This window comes from Cheilinus undulatus, linkage group 19, assembly GCF_018320785.1.
Source record: "Cheilinus undulatus linkage group 19, ASM1832078v1, whole genome shotgun sequence".
In the NCBI taxonomy this organism is placed as follows: Eukaryota; Metazoa; Chordata; class Actinopteri; order Labriformes; family Labridae; genus Cheilinus; species Cheilinus undulatus.
This window is the reverse complement of record NC_054883.1, coordinates 14460397-14476899: the sequence shown is the minus strand read 5'-3', so window position 1 is coordinate 14476899 and position 16503 is coordinate 14460397. Positions and strand designations below refer to the sequence as shown.

General features: G+C 39.9%; 1 protein-coding gene across 1 annotated transcript in view; it reads right to left on the bottom strand.

Annotated features, from left to right (window-relative positions):
* Positions 1 to 16503, bottom strand: part of LOC121527357 (contactin-associated protein-like 2) — a 282121-nt gene that overhangs the window by 99687 nt on the left and 165931 nt on the right. Inside the window, exon 10 of the mRNA XM_041814293.1 lies at positions 10327 to 10476. Within this exon, the coding sequence (XP_041670227.1) occupies positions 10327 to 10476 (150 nt within the window). The remainder of the gene's footprint in view (positions 1 to 10326; positions 10477 to 16503) is intronic.

Sequence of the window (16503 nt, the reverse complement as noted above, 5' to 3'; positions counted from 1 at the left end):
GCTATTTGTCCATGAAGCTCCCGCCGCAGTTTTAAGAGTTTACATTAATGCCACTGAGCTCTTCAGAACTCTTCAGCTAAGAAATCAGCAGAGCAATGGCAACTTCTACACACCATGCATCTTTGCAGTCTTTAATCCCACTCTGTGATTTTTCATGGCGTTCTGCATTGTGGCTGGGTTGCTGTTGTTCCTAAATGCTTCCACCATCACTTACAGTTGACCATGAGATATCCAGGAGGGATGAAATTTCATAAACCATCTTTAGGAGAGGTGGTATCCATCACACATGAAGTCACTGAGCTCATCAGAACAACCAATGTTGTATCATGAATATTATTGGCTTCTGATGCTCAAAATACTCATTCATTACACTTCTGAATCTCACTGTTTCTGACCATTGTTCCACATTCGCTTCCACATTTAGCAGCCCATTATTGCCCCTTTTTTATTTACCTTTCTTAACCCATTTTTTGCTGCTTGTAACAGCTTTTTCAGTAATGTTTTTGCCATTAAGAAACCATTTTCTCCAATTTTAACCCCCTTTTTTCCCCTCTTTTTGCATCTATTCAATTATTTTTACCTTAAACCTATTTCAGTTCCTTTTACGTTTTTCTAGCATCCTGACATTTTTGCACATCACGGCTTAGCTATGAAGTCTGACAATACTTTCCAAATGGTTTAGCCAATGTGCCAATCATCCACATTGTTAATGTTACAAAAAAAAAAAAAGGTAATTCTGTTTGAAGCAAAGGGGTTTTGAAAGGGGTTACATTGTACTGCAGCATACATAAATAAAAAGGGTGGTTATTATTCAGGTTAAAAATGAAATATGGTTATCACAGCTTAACGTTACAATGGACCATGGTTTTGCTGGCCTTCATGGGCCCCCTCATGGGCAGCCCTGATTGAAACACTATAATTTATTAACATGTGTAGTCCAATACTTTTGTCCATATAAACATAGATCTTTGTCCTGTACATCTGCATGCTTCTATAGCACACATGCACAGGGGATTCAATCTCAGCCACAACCTCTGAGGTCACCCATAAAACAGTGCTGCTCAATGACATCTCCATCATCAGGATGTTATAAGCTGTCAGCTACTCTTTGAGCCACAAGGCCAATGCATCAACAAGGCTTATTACAGAGGGCACATGCATTGAATTTATATTCTTATGTGGCTGGAAGCAAGTAAAGCAGAGAAATGGTTAAATGTCTTCCCCAGTGTGTTGGATTCATTCTCCTCTTCAAATCATTAGATTCTCATTTCCTGTCCCTGAAGCTTCTCTTGCCATCCCTGCCATCTGCCTCTCCTCCTGCCACACCTGTCTGCTTTCTTTCCAGTGGACGGGAGACAGACACAGAAAGAGAAATTGGAAAGGGAGAGGAAGGATGGGAAAGGAACTACAGCTGGTTGGCAGCAGTTCTTGTCCTGTGGATAACATCTGAATGCAAAGGAAATGCAGCCATTGTGACAGCTTGGCAGAGCAAACAGAGTGATGCGTGGAAAGATGGATGAAGGTTTCAGAAGCTTACAGGGGATTGGCTGGTCTTCTATTGAAAACCACCGAGGGAGTGTGAACCCAAAATATATAAGTTGTTTCTTGGGTTACACCACTTTTTCTCTCATCGACCAATCATTTCTATCATTTGCAAGGAAAAAAAGTCCTTTGAAAAAGTGGTGTATCACTTTTTGAATCCTTTTAGAGTAAAAAGTCATGCAAAAATTAAAATGAAGCAGAGAAATATTTTTAAAAATCTGATTTTTGTGGGGAAAAATCCTTGATATCCACCCTAACAACTCGAATCATTTTTACTAAATCTGCAAGTATATATTACCCTTAGCACATGAAATACTGCTCTAGCATCCTGATGGCCATTGCCCAGGCCTGCACCAGGCCCATGCACCCTCCATGACACATGCGGCCAGCCTACTGGCTCCTGGGCACCCAGTATACAATGAGCCGTAAAAGGCCCGGGGTAGCGCGCCAGGTACCTGTAGTACAGCTGCCATTCCTGTATCAGGTGGCTGACTCTTCCCTTCCTCGCACTCCTGTGCACGTCAGCATTAGACACACCAAAGATGTGCTGAAGAGAAGTGCTCTCCAGGCACCACTGGCCATCAGTCAACATCCAGGCCTCATAAGAGTATAGTAAGACCAGGAGGAAGAAGCACTAAAAAACTCTGACTTTCTTCCATATGTTCAGATACTGGGAACGCCACACTCACTTGTTCAGTAAACTCATGGCCCTATGTGCAAGTCCAAGTATTCGCATCAATGGAAACAACACCAAGATAGGTGAACTGCTCTATAATTTCAGTGCTCTCGCTATTCACTGACAGATTCTATGGTAGCATTCAAGAAATCCCAGATCCCTAGGTCTTTGTTTTGGCCCAGAAGACGTGCATTCCCAACGCCTCATCCTACTCACTCAACAAGAAACCTCACAAGGAAGTCTACAGTCTTCTCAAGGATTACAGCATCATCAGCATCATCTAGATCCGTGATGTGGGCTGAGTGTCATGTCTAATTGATCAAAAGCTTTATGATAAACAAGAGGAGGTCATGTAGAAGGCAGCTGGAAGCATGTTATAACAGTCCTTACTAATTAGCATACTGTGTAAAAACTCACTCTACATGGCATATAATCTGATTTTACAGAGTTAAAAAGAATGACTGTGTGTCCTTGTGCTTATGCAAAGGTGTGTTTGTGTGTCCATCATCTCTCCTCTTAGGAAATTCAATTTGTGGATGTCTTGTGTCAATCATTCACTAAATTCTCTAAGTGCTGTGTCAGGAGTGAGAATCTACCGGCCGTAAAATAGGCTTTTGGTTCAGGAGGCTGCATCTAAAAGCAGACGCTCAGAGGATATGAGAGGTGTGGAGCCAGTAAAAGAGGATATAAAGGATAAAAAGGAGGAGAGGATATCTGCTACAAATGCAAACATTTGAGAGACATAAAACAGAGAAAAAGAGAAGAAAATGCAGACAGAAGGCATAGCTAAGGATGACGTTTTATCTCTGCTAACATATAATGTGCTACGTATCACCTGCAATGACGTCCTGCACCGTCACAAGCGGCCACATATCTAGTAGCACCATCCGTGTCAGGTTTAATTTTGTACTTAAATTAGAGTCGCTCTGATGATCACTCAACAGTCACAGAGTTACTCTAAAGACCATCCCAGATTTAGAGAACTTTCAGCAAACAAACACTTTGAGCACACCTTTACTAATTCAAAAATTGCATTCACAAAAATGCAACAAAATATTGCAATCAATGGCTTGAAGAGGAATAGGACAGCAATTTATATTCTTTGTATGATATGGAAATCAGACACTTTGGGAATGGCACTTGAGCTTGTAATAACACCAGCATAGTCCAAAAAGTACATTAAAATAAGCAGTTATGCAGTTTGGACATTGTAAATAAGTTAAATAGCAAATTCTGTATGTAATGATTGTCTTCACATCAAAGTTAATATTATCCAAGCTGTGTTATTAAAAAGAAAGACAATTATTATTTTGCTATTTATCTTATGCCGTATATACAAAGTACTGCCTATATGAATGAATGAAATCATGATGTTTAAATATGTCTGATGCCACATTTTGAAACTAAATTATCTAAGATCTTTTTAGAATTTTAAACAAGGCAGTCTAGCTTTTCCATACCTGCCTTTGTGTCAACAAACTGATGGGAATTTGGCCTCCAATTCTATTCTAACCAGTCCTAATGTGTTTTAATGTGGCAATTGGACATGCTTCATTTCCATTCGGCCACAGTGGAGAAATGCACAAATTGAAGTGCATGAAAACAGACAGATCATCCAACCATCTCCTCTCTGATATCCAAGCAGGATTTCTAATGTACTCAAATATGCATGCAGAAATACGACCATCTACCAGCCACTCAAGGTCACTAGGTCCAGTAAGCATCATGAAAGAAACAAGAGATGTGTGGCCTTCAAAATAAAACAGTCAAGAAAGGATCATTGACTAAGTGATCCTAACACACTACCACATTCTGGCACCACTTCCAAGTGACCAGGAAATGCCAACCCTCATCCTTAGAATTGTATGAATTTTTCAGGGCAGAAATTGTATGTATTGCACCTTTAACAGAGTCACACTGCCTGGCAGTAGCTATAGTACAGCTTATCATGTCTGTTTAAGTCTGTGATCACTGATCAACAACAGTAAAACAGCCAATAAAAACAGAGCAGATTGATGCCCTGCAGCCATGAGATCTGAGGCAGATGGCTCCCTGGAAGCCTTAATTACTCATTACCTGAAGCCTTGTTGTGTATATAAAAGAACAATGACTGTTCATGATACTGAGGGCTTTTGCTAATTGTGGCACTGACAGATAAGTCTTATGCAGATACAAAGTGCTGATGGAATAATATTAGAGGGCTTTGACAGCTTAATGTGCTCGGCCTCTTTGACTCATCCAGCTGAGCGATCATACAGTCATTAAGGGCAAGCTAAAGGCTAAACTATCTTCTCTATGCTTTTTTTTACATGATTCTGTTATGATAGAATAATTTGATTTGAAGATAACAGTCTTTCTCTGCTAGAAGGTACGTGGGAGAGTTCAACACATTTGAAAACGTAAAAAAGTATTTGTAATATATGAGACATGCATGTGTCCATGTTATACAACCATCCTAGTCTGTAATAAGCACCTTTTACACATGGACCGACATTTTCATAACAATTTCATGGAGTTAATGGCCTGAAAGTTTCCACACCTGGCTTTCACACTTGTAGCACACAGTGGGAGATCGTCTGTGTCAGACACACTCTCACAGCTTGAAATTGGTTTCAGCAGAGTGGGTTGTGAAGGAGGAGAAGTGGGGAGCCTTCTGAAATGGGGGCTGATTTTGGTTTCTAGAACATTTCTGCATTAAAAATATGAATGCTGGAAACTGTGGACTGGCAACTTTATATATCTGAGGTGAGCTGGAAAGAGAAGCTGAAGCAGATAATCTCTGATCTGTTACCCTCTCTGTTTACATGTTTTCTCTCCATAACGCTGTGCAGACAGTTTGTTTTCCCACATGCATCCCACCGAGACGATGTCTGGAAATGAACAGGAGTGCATTAAATGTGTGAAAAGAACTTGAATTGATCAGCTTCCCCTGGCTTTTTTGTTCTCTCCTGAGAACTTGCTTCCTTTTATTTTCAATCTAAAATTTCCATCAGAAACACTCCACAACTGAACCTCCTGATGCCCTGCATGCAAACACATGTATAGTGGTTCAAAATGTGATCAAATTTTGTGAATATGTTTTTTATATATTGTGGTAAGCTTGATTTGAAGGGTTTTTTTTGTTTGTTTGGTTGTTTTTTTTTTTTTTTGGGGGATTTATTGAGATTTATTGGAAATTTGAGGGTATTTTAAAATATTAAAAAAAATTCTTAAGAGGGTTGAGGAACTTTGGCTATTTTCCATGGATTTGGGGGAAATTTATTTGTATATTATAAATTTGATTTGAATTTTTTGGGTGGAAATGTGTTTAAATTTTGAGGAACGTGACTGAAAATTTTTCAGAAATTTCATATATTTTTTGAGGATTTTTGAAAATGTAAATTTTTTGGCTTTTCAGAAATTTCATTGAATTATTTGGGGAAAGGTTAAGATTTTTTTTGATTTTCCAAAATATTAGAAATTTCCTAAGAAATGTTTTGGTCATGTCTAGCTAATTTTAGGGAATTTCTTTGAATGTTTTTTTTTTTTTTTTTTTTGGAAATGTTGTATTGATTTGGGGGAAATTTATCTGTAAATTTTTGGATTTGAAATTACATTAACGTTTTGGAGATTTTTCTTGAAATATTTTCAGGAATTTCTACATAATTGTTGAGGATTGTTTAAAATGTAAATCTTTCAGTTTTTCCAGAGCATTCCACTGAATAATTTGGGGAATCATTCAGAAAATATTGTTTTAAACGGGATTTTTGAAAATATTAAACATTTCCACATACATTTTTGGTCATATCTTGGAAAGTTGAGGGAATTTAAGTTGTCTTTTTGTGTGATGGAAATCTCTGGTATTGTGCAGATGGACAGGTTGTCCTCATATGCAAACATTATTTTTTTGGTGAAACCTGTTCAAAACAGGGTTTAGGTTTTGTATTCATCAGTTCCCACCTGTCCCAAATAAGCAGGAGAAACTAAAACCATGCATTCTGAACTAGAAAAGCACTCAGAGAGAGCAGACCTCTGCCATCTCCAAATAGTGAAGAAACCTTTAAAAAATTCCTGGATCCGTCCCCATGTGTCCCCCATCATGGCATTCGCCGATTACTCCCTCCCTGGTGGGGTGGAAACACAGTGAGGCAAAGCATTGGCTTTGCTATGGGTGGACTGTCATGGCGGAAGCATTGCCTGCTGATGCCAACAGATGCACTGACAGTCTCACCCATGGTCTCACTGGATGACTGGAAGTCATAGCAGAGGTTGAATATTCCTCTATTCCTCTCAGCATATTGAGTATTCTCGCTACAATTCGCTTTCTCTCTGTTACGCTCCAACTTGTCTCTTTGACCGGGCGTGCATATTTCAAACTCTATAAACTCCAAAACTTTGGATGGAAACCCAGCCAAAATGCTGCTGGGATTGAAGTTACTCATGTCCGCCATCTCCTGGTGTAAAGTGGTAACAGCGCAGAGCTCCACCATTAGCCCTATCTCCCAATAGTAAAGAAGCCTTTAAAAAAATTCCTAGATCCAGACAGTGATCTGGATCAGTCCCAAAATCTAATCAGTTCTTCCTTATGCCATTTGTGACATTTCCCGAAAATTTCATCAAAATCCGTCCACAACTTTTAGAGTTATGTTGCTAACAAACTAACTAACTAACGAACTAACGAACAAACAAACAAACGGACAAACGAACAAACCCAACCCATCACATAACCTCCTTGGCGGAAGTAACAAAAGCATGGTTCTCAGGAGGTTAGAACTTTTCTTTATAGTAAACTTTTCTATCTTTCCAGTCACACTTTTCTTTTCTCCCACTCTCTCTGCCTTTGTCTTCTTCAAGGGGATGGGACTTTACATAGATTCTTTCCTCATATCCCTATTGATCCTGTCTGAGCTTGCTAAAATCAATAAATCAACAATCATACAGAGACTATGGTGTAAATGGAATGGGAAAAGAAAGGAGGGAAGAATCTGGAAAAAAAACAACCAAAAAAAAAAAAAAAAAAAACACTGGGGTGAGAGAATTGATGCTAAAAGATAAGGTGTTGATGTCAAATGATTCTGTGGAATAAAGAATCAAAGAGATTAAGCTTTGAAATGCTGGCCTAGAAGGCAGAATACCTGTTAAAAGGTAAGAGCTATTGACTGCCCTTTATTGAATGCAATTAACATATCAAGGCCTTGAAAAACTTCTTTTCAGAACTTCAAAGTTCACAGCGATCCTGGTCTCAAAGGGGATTCAGTTAACAGAAACAAGGAGAAAATGAAGATGAACTACAAAATAGGCCTGATGGAGCAGTCAGAGCCCACGCTATCTATCTTGTCACTGTAATGCTATATGGGTGTCCACACACAAGCTGACCTGACACACCAGATAGACTTTCATTTAACCTTTGCTTGGATACATTCCATATTCATCTGGGAAACCTCAAACTGTTTAGGAAGGGCAGGACTTTTGAAAAAAAAATCTGGATGATGATTTGACGAACATTCTGTCTGTCATATTCATGATGGGCCAATCAGAGTGATGAGACAGAATGAGGTAGTAGACATGCACAGCTGCTGCAGATGATGTGGTTCTGCTGGCTTCCTCAGCTGCAGGCCTCCAGCAGACAATAGGATGGTTTGCAGGTGAGTGTGAGGCTGCAGGTCTGAGAATGAGCACCTCCAAGCCTGAGGCCATCCCAGAAAACAGTGGATTGCTCCCTCTGGATGACGTGTGAGTCTTTGCCCCAAGTGAAGGAGTATTTCAGGGTCTTGTTCACGAGTGAGGGTAGAATGGGCTGTAAGCCTGACAGGTGGATTGTTGCAACATCAGCAGTTTTGCAGGGGCTGAACCAGACTGTTGTGTTGAAGAGGGAGCTGAGATGGAAGGCAAAGCGGTCGTAATGAGGTTCCTCAGGCGGCTGTCTGGACTGGGCCTTAGAGATAGGGTGAGGAGCTTGGACATCTGGAGGGATCTCAAAATAGAGCCACTGCTCCTTCACATCGAAAGGAGCCAGTTGAGGTGGTATGGGCATCTGATTAGGATGCCTCCTCATCGCCTCTTGTCGGACACATCCAACTGTGAGGAAGCAAGTTCGGGGCAGACCCAGAACTTGCTGGAGTGACCATACATATCCCATCTGGCTTGGGAGTGCTTCAGAATCCCTCAGGAGGAATTGGAAAAACTTTACTGGGGAGAGGGACATCTGGGTTGACTTACTTTGACTTCTGCCACCACAACCCGACCCCCGGTAAGCGGAAGAAGATGGATGGATGGAGACATGCACAGCTCTAATGCTGACCTTGGCTATACAGACTAGTCTTACAATAGTGAATGGTGGAGCTTTTCAGTGGCTAAAATTCATGCTGAAGCCTATCGGGAGACATCCAAAAACCACTTCTCTGCAAAGAGAAGCCTTTGAGGTCAACGTCATGAAAAGCTTTCAATACTGTTCTTTGCTCTTTAGTATAAAAAGAAATGGGGTCTAGTTCTGATAAAACTGCCACCATTCTCAAGCTACATCTGGGCTAAATGCTATACTAAGTGGCAGCCATTGCTATCAGCTCACAGTAACTACCCCCACTCATAGCTACTGCCTCGTTCTCCTCAGAAGACATTGATTGGAACAAACTTTGTGGATTGAAGCTTTTCAAGATGGATTTGCCTGATGACAAACATGGGGTCTGGCCGATACATTGGCTTTGCAAGATTACATGCAACCATGCCACTTAGAAACCAACCGTCTTCCTAGAGAGGGACAGCAGTGCCTTGCGTCATTAACCTGGTGATTTCTAAATTGAGACAGATTATGGCTGGGAAGTATATTTCCCTGTGAAATCTAATGCATCTGGTGGTCCAATTGTGTCTGAGATCTTTCTAAGTGAAGAGAAATAGAAGTAATAGCAAGCTGTTGCATAGGGTCATTCTACATCCAAACTTATCAACTACCAATAAAAAGTTAGATGTTCCTGACTGCATATTGTTACAGTACTGTGATAAAGCATTTGTCCCTTACTGTCATCTTATTTTTTCATATTTGTCAATTGAAATATTTCAGATTATTAAACAAATACTAGTATTAATCAGTGATGAGTCTTTCACATCACTGTGGAGGAATTTTGTCCCACTCTTCATTGCAGAATTGTTTTAATTCATCCACACTGGAGAGTTTTGGGGTATGAACATCCTGTTTAAGGTCATGCCACAGTATCTCAGTCCAGACTTTAAGTAGGCATTCTCAAAATCTTCATCCCATCTTTTTAAACCATGCGTTGTGTTTGGTTATAGTTTTACACCAGATGTAACGGGACACACACCTTTCAAAAAGTTCAGCTTTTTTCTTGTTAGCCCGCAGAATATTTTTCCAACAGTCTTGGGGATCATCAATATGGTTTTTGGCAAATGTGAGATGAGCCTTTGTGTTCTTTTTAGTCAGTAGTGGTCTTGGCCTTGGAACTCTCCCATGGATGCCATTTTTGTGCCAAGTCTCTTTCTTAATGTTGAGTCATGAACAATGAGCTTTACTGGGTCATGTGAGGCCTGCAGGTCTTTAGATGTTGTTCTGGCTTCTTTTGTGACCTTCTGGATGAGTCATCAGCGCCCTCTTGGAGAAATTTTGGTGGACTCATAGGAAGGTTCACCACTGTTCAGAGTTTTCTGATTTGTGGATAATGGCTCTCACCATGGTTCATTGGAGTCCCAAAGCCTTAGAAAACGCTTTGCAACCCTTTCCAGACTGATATGTCAGTGACTTTGTTTCTCATCTCTTGAATTTCTTTAGATGGCTACATGATGTTTTGCATTTTGAGATCTTTCAGCAGACTTCACTTTGTCAGACAACTTTAATTGAAGGAATTCCTCTGAATTTCTTCAAGGGGCATTAATGCATTTTGCCTTAATAAATAAAATCATCATTGAAAAAAAAATACTCTGTTTAAAATTGTCAAAAGTATGACTGTTCAAAAAATTAAATCAGAAAGGGGGCAATGCTTTTTTTTCCAGATCTACTGATCTACTGTAAACTGGATCTTTTCCAACACGGTCCTATTTTCCCTGATGGGCTCTCCAGGTAAATTCAATGGCAAGTCAATGAATAGAAATTGGCAGGGAAGGTGCTGGTGTGACTCTACCTCCCATGTGATAGGTTCCTCCCGTGGTGATGCTGAGAGGTGAAGTTGAGCGTACTGCAGATGACTCTTCATTGTCCATCGTCAGCATGGCAAAGTTCTCCTTAGCCACCAAACGCACTGAGTGCCACTGTCCATCATTAAGGTTAGAGCCTAAAGGGAACAGAAATAAAGATTGATTTAGTCAACAGAGACTAAAACTGTCAAATTCTTACACATTTGACCCACAGGAATTTCCATAGACTTGTAATTTGAATGGACAAATTACTGTGATAAATGTGACCGAAGCCTGATAAAGTTCCTGCAAGTCGGCATTCCGGTGGTTAAGAAAAATTGATACAAAGTAGTTTTCTTCAAAATGATCATTTTTCATTTTTTCTCATTTTATGCAAGTCTGACATTTAAACTACTCATCCGATAAATAAAGTAACACAAATGTGATATTTCTAAGCCAGTTTTGCCCATTGAGATGGACTATAACAAACACCGCATGGCTCAAACGCCACCCCTCCCCAGCACATAAATACGGCTGTTTCTAGTTATCACCTTTATCAACAAGCTTCAATATGCACCCTGCAGTGAAGAAAAGTAGAAGAGATGATGAAGAAGCGGCAAGAATTATCAACAGACTTGGTATAACTTCAGGATCACTCGACAGTGAAAGTTTGATGAAGGTGGATTTCCTATGGGAATATTTTGATGAGTGGCACCAGTCCGATTCAGAAGGTTGGTTTGAGTGGACTTCATGTAAATGTGGCTCTATTATTCATGCCCATTACCTGGCCTGTCTGAAGGTATGAAAAGTCCTGAAACTTTGAGCCTGGTTTTCTCAGAACAAACAGAAACTAGAAGTTAACATTCAAATGAGCATATCTTTGTTAAATATGCTCAGATTAAGGTGTATGATACACCATTTGAAAGCTTGGAATTCACACTTTCATAATGTGTAAAAAACTCAAAAATGACCTTGGACGACTTTCAGGAATTTTTACCAGCTTTGGTCACAAATACCAAAGAAAAAATGTAGAGATGGTGAAGCTGCAATGCCTACTTCTGTCAGTGATAAGTCTACCCCTCTTACATTCTGACTTCTGACGTCATTACAAGAAAATGTTAGATCTCAACCAGGATTTCCAACTATTCCACTTTTAAATGTTGGCCCCTGACACTCAAACATCCATGCTTAAGACAAAATTAAGGGCACGACAGAAGAGGAACTACAGTATGTGCTGCCTCTGCCACAATGGCCTGACTTCCACATTAGTTCTAAAACATGAGCCACTGTCCCTGATTTTTCAGTTTTGTTTTTTTTTAAGTCTTTCCTCCAACCTTTCTAGGGCCGATAGTTTCTTTCTGTGTCAAGGCACCCACAACAACTCCTAAAAAACTCTGTTTGCATGACAAAACCCAAATGCATGCGTGTGTGCTCTCTGCAAGCTGTGAGTACTCTCTGCCTGATTCTAATGTGTTTTGTTGTCCGCATGTGTCAATCTCAAGTGCACTGGGTTTTGTGAATGCAGGTTTTGCACTCCCCTTTTCTCTATGCTCTTGTAGCTGTGCTCCATTAAATATGAGTGATGCTTTGGGAGAGGACATTACAACTGGAGCTGAGAGAGAAGCCAGCTCGCTCTCATCACCGTCTCATCTATACATCACCTCTTAGTGACACTAATCTCTATTCATACTCCCTCCCTGCTACCTCTCTGTCCCTGATTCTTCCCTCCATTTCTCTGTCTGTATTTCCTGTCCTGTATTACTCTTTTTGTTCTTTCTCTCAGATTCTATTCTTCCTTCTTGTGGCCCTCACAAGACTGCTTCACCGACTCTAATGCATTGATAGAGAGGACACTGCATCACAGTTCAAAGCACGGTCATGTGAAAATCTGTGTCAGCAGGAGGTATAAACTTGTGCTCCTGTTTTCAAGTCAATACAATGTACCTGAGGATGCTACATGAGCCAATAATTTGATCCCTGTGTTCATGAGCTTGTGCTAGCAAATTCAGTGCCTATGCATTATATGTAACTGTTATCTTACTTTTGGTTAATTTCTACCCAGAGTGCACTTTTAGACCTCTAGCCTCAGTGTCAGAGGGAGACTACACTAATTAATTTCCATCAGCAGGATACCTGTGTATGTGTGAAGGGTTTATGTGTGTCGTGGGCCCTGAAAGGACTAAAGCAACTAAGAGCCAAAATGACCGCCTGCTGAGAGGTTTGACCGCTGTGGCCTCATTAAAGGCACTGCTGATTTAATATGCACAAACACACAAAGCAAACCCAGCTACCACCAGAATATGCAGAAAAAAAAAATTCTCTCTTAGAAAGTAATTCCATTCTTTAACACTGCATTTTTGTCGTTATGACAGGAAATCAGCTGAAAAGTAACACAAGAAAATTAAAATATTCTTTCTTGAGATGGTTTTGGCACAGTCCCACCTTAAAATCTAGCCCCTTTTACACTGCCACTTCAAGAAGGGACCTTTTTGTTCCTCTAATGAAATGGAGAATGCCAGAGCTGGCAGGGCAGGGCAGAACTGACATGATGATATGCTTCTTTGTCTACATTATTTATAAGAAGGGTTGTTGAGGTTGTCATTATTTGTAATGAAATCATAGTCCAGATAAGCTTCTCTGGAATCTGCAGAATGTAAGCAGCATGGGAAAGTACAACAGGCAGTACATCCATTAATACTCAATAAATCTGAACAGTACCAAGGCCTGATGCTGGTAGCAATTTTCATTTGTCGTGAAATAGCAATGTCCCAAATTACAGAGTTTCTGATTGGCCACCCTATGGGGCATCCTATAATCCTAAACTGTGATTAGCTAAATGCCCTATCAGAGGCAGCAGTAGCTTGTTTTCAATCATGTGATCAGGAAGGTCAGGAAGCTGGGGACAGCCATTAGGAAAAAATGGGAACAGAGGAAAATTTGTGCTTAACAGTTCTAAATGGAGCTCCATGCTTGTGGATGGTGGGATATTCAAAGTCTTAACCCTACCTCTAAGAGACTCTGCATCTTTAAAATCATTTTATTCCCAATAATCTGACTGACCCTTTTGGTAGCCCAATGATATTTTTTAACCATTTTGTGTCTCACCTGGAATTTTTGTCTTACAAAGCTCAAAAACATCAACCCAGTGGTGCATAGTCAAGCTCTAACTTCGTTTTTGTCAGGACAACCTGGGCTTGAAGAATATGTGTGCTGCAGTAATGTCACTTGAAATTTTAAAAAGATACGGGACTACAATTAAAAAGAAAAAAATGAAGGAGTTTTTTTTTCACAAACTTGTTTCCGCATCTCTTGCCACTCAGTGTCTTTCTCTCCATTATGAGTCCTTCAGGCTCTCTTCTACAGTTTCTAAGTCAGGGGTTATCAACTATGTTTGCACATGGGCCAGATTTTGTTTTGACTGGCACTGTGGGGACCAAATGAACTAAATTAATTACATATTCTGGTCTAATGGATGTTATTGTGTTAATATTTATATTTCCTTCCATTTTTAGGCTTAACATGAAATCAACCCCCACCATCTGTACCACAGACAGCCACAAGGAAGCAACTGAGAAATTTTAGCTCCATTTTTTGGGGGTTTCATTGTTGTCCATTACTAGGTAGGACATTACTACGCTTTGTCCTGATTGGTTAGAAATATGCAGGAAATAAGTATTTTCTTTTAAATCTCAGGCTGGGAGAATTTCACTCTCAAAGAGGCTGAAGAGGAAAGCTGACACAAAAAACTGCAGATTTAAAAAGGACTTAAATGATGCTATGTGTTTTATGTTCACACCTACAGCCAATTAGACAAATTAACCTAATGAGCATGTCTTTGGTGGTGGGAGGAAGAGAGAACCCACGCATGCATAGGGAGAACATGCACAGAAAGGCCCTGAGTGGGAAACAAACCAGGAACCTTTCTGCTATGAGGCAGCAGCGCTAACCCCTGCACCGCGCCATGCAGCCTTAAAACTATTAGAGTTGAGATTGAGATTTAAGGACAAAGGATTCCCTAAAGACCACGTTTTCTGAATTTAACAGTCTTTTGGGGGCTGGATGGAAAGCTCTGGGGGCATGATATACCCCCTGGGCCACCATGTGATGATCAGTGTTCTGTGTTTGCACAGGCGCTGTTCAGTAAAGCATGACGAGACTACAGAGCAGCCTGCCATTGGTTGTCACATAGATAGCATCATAAGAATGGCACAACAGAGGGCTTGGGTTTATGAGATTGGAAATTCATTGCATTCTTTTTATAATGTTACACAGCTCCCAAATGCCCCAGTTTTCACATTATTAGCCATGAAACTCTCCTATCAACCAAACCAATGTGAATAAAAGCTCTTTTTGTACCATGTTCAGGATACAGAGAAGAGAAATCTCATTTCCTGATGTTCTAAAGCAACAAAGCGATGACGCAGATTTCTGTTATTCTGTTACATTCTTAAATACACAAAAGGTGAAAAGTAATAGAATTCAAGGAATGTAATATTTTGAAGCTTAAACACACGATGAAAAAATGATGAAGCTCTCTGCCTTTTCAGGGAATGGGAGATTATCCTTTGGGTGAATTGAAAACTACAATTTCTTCTTGTTGCTGTCGAATCAGCAGCAAAATAGTACCAATCAGTGCAAAACTTGAAGTGGGCACAGATTCCCTCCTATCCAGCAGTTATGTTGGCATTTCTTTAGTGGCATTTTTAGGATGCATCCTCTGTGGGGTCAAGGTGTTAAAAATAAAGGACAAAGTCACACACAGCATGATTGTTTTATGCAGAAATATTGTGCAATGTGGAAACTTTTTTTTTCCATCATAGAAAATAACAAGATCAGCTCCTCAGAAATACAGTACTTCCATCAGTCACTGGGTTACCTGCACAGTCTGAAGAGGAAGCAAGAGGAATTACAATAAAAGAAAGGCCAGATTTGAGGGAAAACAGATACAGCCACCCCTGATTATAACATTGGATTGTTCCATTTCCCCTGAGTGAGTGTGACCCCCTTGTCTTCTGTGCACATTTGGGAAATCTGAGTGTATTTTTGTGTAGCAAGGCTTAAAATGTATTTCCAGGCTCTGTGTGGCTGGCATATTGCCACCTGTGAGGACGTGCAAAGCTCTCCAAACTACCTCAGAGGACTGAATATTTAGGAGAAGGAGAAAATTCATGGATGGCTCAGGGTGCCATAAATTCACAGCAGAGAAAATTCATTTATACTGTACATACAGAATCAATATGTAATAGAAACAGGTGAGAGAGGAGAGGAGAAAAATGATGTGGAGAGGAAGGGAGGAGAGAGGATAAGTGAGGAGGGGGAGGGGAAACAAATGGTGTAGTTTCTGCAGAAGGGAAAGTGAAGCAAAAATGGTAATTTAACAGCTATAAAATCCACAATCCGTGCAAAGATTTTCCTCAACATTCTTCCCAAGCAGACAGTTCAGGGTTAAATCCAGAAACATCCTCAATGTTTCTTAATGTTATCAATATAACATTAACTACCTCTGAGAAACAGAGCAGTATTCACATCCTAGTAAAATAACTCCCCCTCTGATTTATCATGGATTTATCATCAGTCGAACTCATAAGACTTTTTAATATGTTTAAGAAATAGTGACCATCTCATTTGCTTTTGGTTTAGAGCCTGTTAAACCCACATGTGTCTTTAACTCAGGAATATACGGCTCTGATTTAATACAAATTAGAAATTTAACAAGCTACAGCCCTAAAGTTTATTGCCAGTGAGGAGAAAGAGCATCATTTTCCCAAACGCCTTTAAAAATTCTCCTGAGTGGCCTTTATTGCTCTTAATATTATGATATTGACATTTAAGTGCAACAAGCTTGTCTGCATATATTTTTAAAATAACCAACAGTTTTCTCTCTCACTGGCTTTAATATCTGCAACAAGAGTGAGCCCATCTCGATCACCTTGACCTTTTTATAAAAATACTTTATTTTATTTAGACAAAAGAATTGATTGCCAACAGGACTCTGATTAGAATTTGATAGTGTTAGATTTATTTTTCTCTAAACTATGAGTGTTGTCTTAGAACATTTTAAAATCTTCCTTTAACTCTATGAAAATAAAGGAGTCAATACACTGAATATTTAAGTTAAGGTAGAGCTGTCTGGGGCACAGCCAAATATGAGGTGAAGGTCAGCAAAATTCTGGTCCACTGTAAAG